Source organism: Mytilus californianus, unplaced genomic scaffold (genome assembly GCF_021869535.1).
Source record: "Mytilus californianus isolate M0D057914Y unplaced genomic scaffold, xbMytCali1.0.p SCAF_2, whole genome shotgun sequence".
Classification (NCBI taxonomy): Eukaryota; Metazoa; Mollusca; class Bivalvia; order Mytilida; family Mytilidae; genus Mytilus; species Mytilus californianus.
In genome coordinates, this window is record NW_026262668.1 from 88,204,717 (window position 1) to 88,216,068 (window position 11,352).

Sequence of the window (11,352 nt, forward strand, 5' to 3'; positions counted from 1 at the left end):
ATTAAAGAAACTTGGTGTTGGAAACGAAATATTTGAACATGCAAATTGCCGATAAGAATAAGAAATAAGATAAAAATTAGACAAATTAACTTTCGACCTGAAAAAGAATGAAATTCAAAAAAAAAACATCACACAGTAAATCTGAAATCCAGATATAAATTAAGAGAGAAAAATATGGCTGGAATTGTAACCACGACCAACGGAATACATCTACTGTCTTCTATGAAACAAATTCTCAAGTTGTAATGGCCAACCATATGCGAAATCGTATCATCAGCCCAGTAATCAGTATTTCGGTACTGACATGATTTATAAGAAACCTTCTAAAATTGATATAAGAAGATGTGGTATGAGTGCCAATGAGACAACTCTCCATCCAAGTCACAATTTGTAAAATTGTCCATTTATAAATTTATAATTATTAAGAAACTAGTAAGTTTTTGACTCCCTCAGACAAATTTGACCATAGATGGATTAAAATATTATTTTTAGGTTCTTTTTGGTCATTCAACTTTTTCGATCCTTATACATTCTTTACTTTTAAATATTTGGCTTTGAACGTAACTGATGAGGTAAAATCCAAAAAAAAAAAGCTCTTCGTACGCATGAAATATAAAAAGTGTTATTTTCATTTTCTAAATGCAGTGATTGTTGGAACGTTGCTACTTGAGAAATTGAAAATTATCAACGGGAAAGTGGCAGTCATCTCTATATCATACACAGGCGGATTTGTCTTCTCACTCGAGCGGAATATTCATCTTCAACTGTTGTTGGGTCGGCTTATTTCTTTCCATTTCAGTTCTTACAAGGGCTTCATATTAATTTCCGAAATCGTCATACCCCCTTCACCCTCCCGGAAATCAAATTCTCCTTAGAAAATATAGTAAAAAAAGGATGAGTTAGGCTTAACTGTACTTTTGTCTGTTTCGTTATTTGTTAAGTATAAAAGAAACCAGTATAAATGGATATCATACTTAAATTGTTTATCTAACGTGACTGTTGGTCATGATTTGTTACTATTTCAGGAAATAAATGAAGATAATTTGTGATGATATAACATAATATTTTAATTACATACTGTATCATCTCTATTTTTTCTAATTGGTTTAGTTGTTACATAAAAATGTAACAGACATTAAAATAGATCTTTAGCATGATAATCTCCTGTATATGTCATTTTTTTTGGTTAAAAGTTGATTTGTTATAAATTATGTTTTTTGTGAAAACTATTTGTATAAAAGTAAGAACATTATATAAATGGCAAAGTAATTCATCTGGAAATCAATTTGAATACATGATATTATTGACAGTTTACTTTAAAAATGAGTAAATGTTAACATTTTGAAATATGTACATTGTCTATTTTGTCATAAAGGAAAATTATAGTGTCCTATTCATATGAAGTACAGATTAATTTAAAAATATCTCTTGTGTTAGTGGTATCTTCTATTTCATTTATATAATTTTGCATCAAGCAGAAATTATAGTAATCAAATGCAAGGCCATAACAGCAATGACAATGTATATTCGTCTGTAAATATAACCGCTTACGTAACCAGTAAAGGTAACCTCACCTATTGAATTGGTCCTGGTGGAGTGGTTATCACGTTGCCGTAGGAATATAAAATTGTGATAACTTTCAAGACGACATAAAATCAAAGCTATGATAATTATAGTGTAGAAATTACATAGTCTGATCACCCAAACACACACAACTCTACTCATTATATAAATATATAATAAAACAAGACAGATTTTTTTTCGGAAAAGTCTTAGTGACGGAATTGGAAGGTCTCCCATAATGGTATTTAATTGTTTCATGTTACCCCGCATTTGTATTTTCTACCCAAACCAGTTTTAGAGATCTTCTTTAAATTGCAGTAATGTGGGAGCTTTTCCTCGTGTTGAAACCCTTATAGTTTTTGTGTCATTAATTTATCCACCATATCACTTGTTTTTCCATGATTTAGGTTTGAAAGCATAGAGATCCATTTATTCTTCACACTCTGAATACACTAGACACTAGACAAATTTTCTGGCTTCAAAATGAATTTGGTCTAAAAAAAAAGAATACACTCAACATTTTTTCCGCCGTTACACAAGCTCGTTGTCGAAATCAACATTATTTTAAATCAGTAGTCCAAAACTCCGACAATAAAGTACATTACTCTTTGATGTTGATACATATACATATACAGATAACAACAGTGTCCTAAAAACTATGACAATGTAATTTTATTGATTACATTGTTTCAAGCATCACCGTACGTCAATCTATGTGCGATAGAACAGTTGATTGGATATTAGTGACAGATTGACATGCCTTCATAAAATGATGAATTATCATGCAGTGGCATGTCGACGTACGTTACATGTGCTTACTTATTGTAACATATTGAAATATTGGCCTTTCTTCGAAAAACTAAATTTCAAATGATTTCGTAAAAATATTATAAAGAATCAGTGCACTGTGTGTGTAAATGAAGCCGTGAGATATTAGACATCGTATTTCCCCGTCAAACAAACTTCTTCATGCATGTACTTCAGATTCCATTTAGTATTTTCAAAAGGGAGCGGAATACCAATCGATAAACAAAGTAGGGACATTAAAACAAGATAAAATTAGTCCATTACATAATGCGATCTCGGATGCAATTATCTTTCTCCATATATGATTAAGATACTTAGGATATATGTAAATGAGGCAATGACCAGCAGTACAAATTAAAAACAAGACTAGTGAATAAATCACCCAATTTTCATTTTAAATGTAATCAAAGTTCCCTTGAAAAACATGATACTCATGTAAATGAGAAAAAAATTGACTGTTTCAATCTTAAATTACCTATTGTTGAAAATAAAACAACTATTAGAAAAATGACCACAAGTACAAAATATCTTGTACTGAGAGAAAAATACACAATGAAAATTAATTCTTTTCTTCAGACTTGAAAGTTGAAAAAGTACGTTACGCCCGAGTAGTGAAATTGTTCAAATCTTGAAATTTGATTAATTTGAAGAAAAAAAATGTTCTGTGGACGACAAAAAGAAGAACGAGCAAGCTAAACCTTAGTTTTTCTTTCTGGAGACAATTGCGATTGGAACGAATTACTTTATTTAGCAGTAAAACAACCTTATCAAAATACATGTCCATTCTTCTTGGAATCGAAAGAAAATGTGTATGTTTAACTGGCTAAATCAATCAATAATATATAGCACAAATTGCTGTCATGGTACACGAAATATTCGATATATAAAAAACGAACATACGTTTTGATCTATAAAGAGGTTAAACTCCTAACTATCCTACTGTCTGTCGATACATTTATTTTTGGCATTGCACTAGTCATGTCTTCTTTGACTGTCCATGACGTTAAAATACTAAATCCCTGGGATGTGTTTTAGTTGATTTTAGTCTCTGTTGCATGATTTTGTATTATTAATTGTTTTGGCTTTTAACTAGCTGTCAGTAACTGCGAGTACTCTCAAATCGTACTTTCTTGTTTATTTGACCTGTTGATACTAATTGTATTGCTTTTTGGTTATTTAATGTTATTCGGGGTTATATCTTGTCTATATACCAGCTTTGATAAGTGTTTGGTACTACTATAAATTTTCACTTCGTACTATGAACATCAAAATTATTTATTTTGTAAAAATATTTCCTTTCTCTATTGGAACTGTACACGTATACCTAACAACAAAATTATTTTCATTTACCTGTGTTTAAAGTTATTGCAAATGGCTGATATTTTTTTTCGAACATATTGTTTTTCTTTAATTGTTTAACATTTCATACCGATATAACATGCTACTTTTATTATTCTTCCCTTAGTTTATATATTTTGTATTTACATTGTATCATAGGTCAAATTTATTTGTTCAGTGTATGTTCAATGGTGTTAATATGTCCTTTGATTGAGTTAAGCTATTTCAGTTGTTATTTTATAGTGTGTCTTTCTATGTTGTGATGTTAAACTATTGTTCCAGAAAAAGGGTGAAGGTTTGGTACCATTAAAACGTTGAAACCCGCTGCATTTGTTTGCACTTGTCCTAAGTCAGGAATCTGATGTTCAGTAGTTGTCGTTTGTTGATGTGGTTCATAAGTGTTTCTCGTTTCTCGTTTTTTATATAGATTAGACCGTTGGTTTTCCCGTTTGAATGGTTTTACACTAGTAATTTTTGGGGCCCTTTATAGCTTACTGTTCGGTGTGAGCCAAGGCTCCGTGTTGAAGACCGTACTGTGACCTATAATGGTTTACTTTTATAAATTTTGACTTGGATGGAGAGTTGTCTCATTGGCACTCATACCACATCTTCTTATATCTATTGGTACAAATATTAATCCACGACACAAAATCCCTACATGCAATTGGTTAAACCAAAGGCAAAGGAACAGTGCTTCTATTGCTAGTCTTCGTCTGAAAGGCACACGTTGAGGCCTGCTTAATTTGTATTTCCAACTTTTTTCAATATATACGCAAAAAGTCTTTAAACCCGTACTGGACAAAACTTTCATTTTTCTATTCAGACTTACATTTTATCAACCGTCAGTGAACCATAGTTTAAGGTTATGAATCTGTGGCATGATTACATGTTCAATGCAAAAACAAATTGAAGTATCGGTTAGTCTATGAAAAGAGATGTACTATGAAATTTAGAGCGAGGGGTTTTGCCCTGGGCACTTAATATCATAATATATAAATTGATTTTCATAGACTATCCAATTTAGCACATATTTACAAATCAAGTAATTTTTTAATAAGTATATTGATAGTTCAGCACATACTTACAACTTCTCGTCTAATCAAATTGCTTGAATTTGCCTTCTAATTTTCATAGTACATACTTTTTCCGTCTACTAAGTCACTATGCACGAATGACCACAATGGTAAGATTTCATTGTATTGTAATCAAGATGTTAAAACAAAAATTGCCACTGGCTAATTTGGAATAAAATGATGTGTCCCAAAGTTTGTAATTAGTTTTTACATCGATTTTTAAATACACGATATCCTTCTATTAAAATCTTCGAATTTCAAAAAAGAATAACAAATATGGTTCTTAATACCTTGATTATAGTACAACGCTATCTTATAATTGTGGTAATTTATCATCAATGCAATTACGTTGTACAAAAAAAGTGAGTACTTTGTAACCGAGTGAAGGGAAATAAAGGCAACTTGATGGATGATTTTATAAAACCTTTCTTAAGGAAATTGATCTATTTCATCATGAATTGAAAAACCATGATAATGTCTGAATGGAATGTGCCACCTATATAATAAATATATGATAAATATTTAAGTCTATATGTTTCAATTTATTATAGCTTTAGTTTTACTGTGAAATTGAAAAATGTTTTCTAAACATGTAAATCTTCCACTGCAATTTAATAATATATGTCTTCTTTTGGTCAATTTTTCTTGTCATCTTATCATGTAAAGGTATATACTATGAAAAAAAAAATGCTCGGGGCAAGCCCCTCGCTGAAAATTTTACAGTACATACCTTTTCATAAACTAACCGATACTTATATTGGCTGACTACTTGTATCACAGGTGTTTGTAAAACGGAGTTCATTAACTAAGTTTTATGTTTTGTAAATTTACTCACATGCATCATAGCTATCATATTTGTTCAATTTGTGACAGTGATTTAGCAGATCACTAGTTTATAAATACAGGAAACCGCGAATTGGGAAAATAGCTGTTTATAAGTAAATTTCACATACAATTATGCGATTTAAAGAGGCCCTTGACGCCAAGATGAAAAGATGACAGCTGCTGGTGTAAGTATGTATATCGATATATAGCGGTGTCTTTCTACATGTACTTATTTACATAGATATAAGAAGATGTGGTATGAGTGCCAATGAGACAAAGACAATGGTAAGATGACAAAATAAAATTAACCAAAACAGCCATGTATAATTAAATTGCGGTAGGCGCTTTACATATTTTGAAAATATTTTTGTTTCGTTAAGAAAAAACTATTACATGTGTGTGAAATAATTTTAATGAAAGCTGAAGGCTGAAAGTCGTTCATAGAACGCCAATTCATGAGGGCGAAACAAATTTTCACTAATGTCCAATCAACTTTTCTGTTGTTCACATTTTGACATGGGTGATGATTGTACAATGTACATTACATTGTCATATTTTTATCACATTGTTTTAGAACATCAAAATATAAAATTGGAAAATGGAAATGGAAATGGGGAATGTGTCAAAGAGACAACAACCCGACCAAAGAGCGTAAAACAGCCGAAGGCCACCAATGGGTCTTCAACACAGCGAGAAAATCCCGCACCCGGAGGCGGGCTTCAGCTGGCCCCTAAGCAAAAATGTGTACTAGTTCAATGAAAATGGACGTCACACTAAACTCCAAAACATATAAATGAACTAAAATTAAAAAAAACATACTTCACTAACAAAGGCCAGAGGCTCCTGACTTGGGACAGGCGCAAAAATGCGGCGGGGTTAAACATGTTTTGAGAGATCTCAACCTTCCCCCTATACCTCTAGCAAACAATTTACTTTACAAAAAGTGACTGTGTCATCTTGATTCAAAACTAAATTGATTTAGAAAATGTGCTTTGCAACTGCTGTGAAAAAGTTGAGTGTAATAGCCCATATGGTATGGCAAGGTTTAAATCACTCTGAGTCTACAGGTAAATTTTGTAATTTTTGGGAATTTGTTGGGACGACCAAATAGACAAGAAAACTCACAGGCACTAATACATTTTTTACACTTATTTCATTAGTATTCAAAGCTTCAGTCCTCACATTATCTATATTAGTGGAATAATGAAAATACGCTGAATACCACACACAATAACAATCAAGTCAATAATATTGGAAGTGACTCCTGTAAGCAAACTTATCGGTAAGATATAAATCAGCGAAAAGTATACAATCAAAGAACTTCTTTTAGAACTGCTAATTTTATAAGAAAAACAGAACTTGTCAGTACTGGTCTACAACGTCATTAGAACATTTCATTTTTTTTTTATCATTATGCTAAAAGTATATACAAATGTTATACTTATTTAATGATTCAGTTTACATTGCTGAACCCCTTTTTATCTAGCTGACCTTGCTTTTTCCTAATTCTGTTTTTATAACCTGAACCTAAATTTAATGTTTATGCAGGATTTAAAAAAAAAATCCCATTATTTACCGGTAATTTCATTATAGTCTGATTATGCCTATACTGACACTTTACTGCACGAACTAACTAGTGAATAACTGTGATGTTATAATGTTTAAACAAAACAGAACACCAGATTCATGCGTATGCCAATTTCAGTGGTAGAAATAGAACGTAATGACACATAAAAAATCCGATATTTGGCAACTTAGTATGTATATATGTCGGGCTGATCTGTATATAAAGAGACGTTTGATGCTTATAACAATATTATAATCACCATTGTAATTTCTCAGATACAGGAAGCGCATATGTTATTTCATAAAACAAGACCAAGACAATAAAATCGAAAGTTTTGATCAATACATACCTAAATATAACTAATCCCAAATTGCCAAAATCAACCAAATGATTAATTTTAAAGACTAAAACTATAGTAGCGTGATTCTTTGTTTGCATGAAGGCGTCCACTATTATTGATTTGCTTATATGCTTAACTTTCAGTAGAAATATTTTTTTCATAGTTATGAGGGAAGCAATAATAGTTAAATGGAGTAGGTTATGCAACGACTTGAAATAACACCGGTTAATTTGGAACTTGATATAGACGTTTTTAGAGTTTTATGTTGCCTAAGAAATTTTGCCTTACACCATTTCACTTACGCACCATTCGATAACGTTTAAAGAGGGTTGCACTCTTCCAGCTACGCACTAACGAAAGAAATATTAGATCAATCGAAAACAATTCGGAAATCATGTAAAAGTTCTATTTGTTTTATAAAAAGCGAAAACAGTTTTCAAACTGTTTAATTTCAAGCCAATTTCGAAAATCATGTACATGTTAAGTGATGGAAGATTAACCTTCGTTGTCTCGTCGTGCCTGATCAGGGCTATTCCAGAAACTAAAATCAGACGTTAAGATACTTCTCTTATAGTTTTGTTTCAAAATACTGAATAACTTACAGTGATTTCAATCTCACAATCGTTGTAATAGAAACACTTCTTTTCAACATTGGAGAAAGACAATACTTTCTTTGAACACGAATTGAAAAATTCCGTGAGATCTATTTATATCGTTTAAAACGTCTGACACTGACATTTATTTTTTACTTAATTTCAACTTTATATACCTTTCCAACATACCGTTCTTATTATTTTTTTGACTAGACTGAACTCAAATCAGAGAAAATTTATCATAATGGAAAGATAAAACAAAATCACAAATCTTCCAAAAATATATTCACAGCAATTACTAAAAAAATGATTTTAACATTTATTTAATCTGGATGTTAAGTAGTTATCATTCATCATGTGGTGTATTGTTGATGTAAATTTGACATTTCAGATTGCATAAAGATAAATTTCATGTATCATATAAGCAGACATAAATTTTGAGAGTAATTTTTTGGGATGAAACACCAAATTCCAAAAAATATGTTGGTTTGGGTTTTTTTAAAGGTAACACTTGTGACATGGATATTATAAGACCTTATTGATTGTGTAAATGCAATTTGTAATTTATCCCTGAGGAAAAGAAGGATTTGCTTTTCATTGTCATGCTTACTCCTTTTAGAGAACAAACTCAGTCGATTTCTTACAGCGTCACCAACAATAATATAATCAGACATCGGATTCTATATAAATTCCCTGAAATTTAAGACGCCAGTATATAGCAATGTGCGTATTCATCCAAAATCGAATATCAACGAATAATTATAAACTTAAAGGTATTTGCTTTACTGATAATATTGCAATAAAAAGCTGGAGTTGCTTTATCATTGTTTTATCTAAATACATATTATCTACAATCATAGCTATCTTTTGTAGAATTTCATAATTTATACCTTTTGACAGACCAAACGGTCTCTAAAAGTTATAATCAAGAATCTCCAAAGAAAATTTCCAGTAAAATAGAAATAATCAGGCGGAGAGTTGTCTCATTGGCAATCATAACTCATCTTTTTTTTCCCTTTTTTTTTATCAAACAACAGTATTATTTTATATCTAACTGGAAATTTTCTTTGGAGATCCTTAACTACAACTTTTAGAGACCGTTGGCCAATCAAAAGGTCATTATGAAATTTGCTGCATAGACATACTGTTAATTACTTGCGTCTTGTATTGAGGGAATTTATTTAGAATCCGATGTCTGTTTATATTAGTTTTTGTGCCGCTCCGCTTTAGGAAATCGACTGAGAAATACGACGACGGCTTTTAGAATAAGAAGGCATAGTTTTCATATCAAAATGTAAAATAAGCTTAGAATACAGTAATAAAACAATTGCATACAATCTACTTACCAATCGGATTCTCTCCATGCTTTAGATTAGTCGCTTCGAATGCCATTCAGATTACAAATGGTACAAATTTCATTAATAGTTTACTAACGTTTACTAACAAAAACCCCAAATATAACATGTCTACATCTGTACAGAAACTCGAACAATGCACATTTTCATCCAATTGACTGACAAATTACAAAAACATTGTAATCTCTTTGCGTGTAGATTTCTATTAACAAATGATTACTATATTGATCTATATTACTAGTATATAATGTTGTTCATACTCGTAGTATCTTTGTAAGATGATTGTACTTCATCAAATGTTAAATTATAGTAAATCTGTCAATTTATGAATTTCAACGTTATCGTGTGACAACTTTCTATGTATTTGCCAGGCTAGCACTTGCATTCCAATAATCATAATTTAAGTTGTTATATTCAAATTTAACGACTTATTCAAAAGTTATAAATGCCAAAAAACCTTCTTGATGTAATATAAATCTATATTTGTTTTTTTCTGTTTGTTGTATATGTATCGTAACGAACCGTACCGGCTTATTTTTACAAAAGGGGGCAGATGATAATATATTAATAATGTTAACAAAAATAACATATAAAATTCATTTTCTAATTATTATACATTTTGACAAAATCAATTTAAGAATTACTTTTGAAACAAAAATTAGGATACTAGTACTTAATACTTGGATCATCACAATATTTGCTCGTCTATTAAACTTGATTTTCACATCAAGGATTCACCGCGATTAGTACATTTTGTAAAGATGTAAGCATACTGCAAACAATGCTAGAAAATTTCCTTGGAGTTCGGTATTTTAGTTATTTTACTTTTTTATATCTTTGGATTTTTATTGCGAAATTATAACGTCTTTTTTTGACTCGATTCAGTGGTTTTAGTAACGTCAATTGTTGAAGACTGTATATTGCCATCCAATCGTCTTTTCTTTTTATTACTGTGTTGTATGGTTACTGTCGTACTTAGATATGTCCTATATAGCTTTTTACTTTTATTTGTACAAACGCGAGAACGAAAATTCAAATAGTATGATTTCCTTCGCACAACATGTGCTTCTGGAAAAACCTTCACCAAATACGCTCGCGAACAAAAATGTTGAAAGCCAAAAACATAAAACATTTAGGTTGTAAAACCGAATACAGTATTAATAGAACATCAAAGTCCGTCTAAGGTTAATTTTACTTTTGTATTTTATTTAAAGCCTTTAAATATTTGGGGTTGAGCGTTCTGGCTGAGGGTAGATCCAGAAAAGCGTTTCGGACGCATTAACTATATAATGAATTATTTTCATTTGCTAGCACTAGGTTTATACATGACAATACATGTTTCTTCAGTGATGCTCAAGACCAATGTTTTTCATAATAAAAAACTTATTAAAAATGAAGAGCTATAAACCAAAAAAGACAAAAAGTATAGTCAAAGCCGGGCAAGGAATCAGAGTTTTGCATTATTCCTTAATTTGAAATAATTTAAAAAATTGTAACAGAAAATTTTAATAACAGCTTAACCGTATTTTCATACCAGAACAGTAGTCGTGGCTCTAGGTTGGAACCAAGGAAAATGAATCGGACGCACGTAGTTTATAAAGTACTGTTGAGACAATTATACACAACTTCAATTTTACTTGCACATATTTCATCATAGAGTTACAAAACGTTTGGTAACGAGCGTAGTACTGATGAAGGTTATTCCCGAAACATCACGAAATCATATCATTTTATTTTTTTACTGTCACTGGGACGTATCAACCCTGAAGCAAGTGCTTCGGTACTATATAAGTAGACATTTTCGAAAAGTCATCTACACGGACACTTATACCGACACCGATTCCTACACTGACTAAAAAAAATAGAGGGACCGTATCAAATTGTCAAAATA

General features: G+C 31.0%; 1 protein-coding gene across 1 annotated transcript in view; it reads right to left on the reverse strand.

Annotated features, from left to right (window-relative positions):
- LOC127727716 (secretin receptor-like) overlaps positions 1-9,470 on the reverse strand; it is a 77,902-nt gene extending 68,432 nt beyond the window's left edge. The window contains exon 1 of the mRNA XM_052234831.1: positions 9,453-9,470. Coding sequence (XP_052090791.1) covers positions 9,453-9,470 — 18 coding nt within the window. The remainder of the gene's footprint in view (positions 1-9,452) is intronic.
- Positions 9,471-11,352: the final 1,882 nt, after the last annotated feature.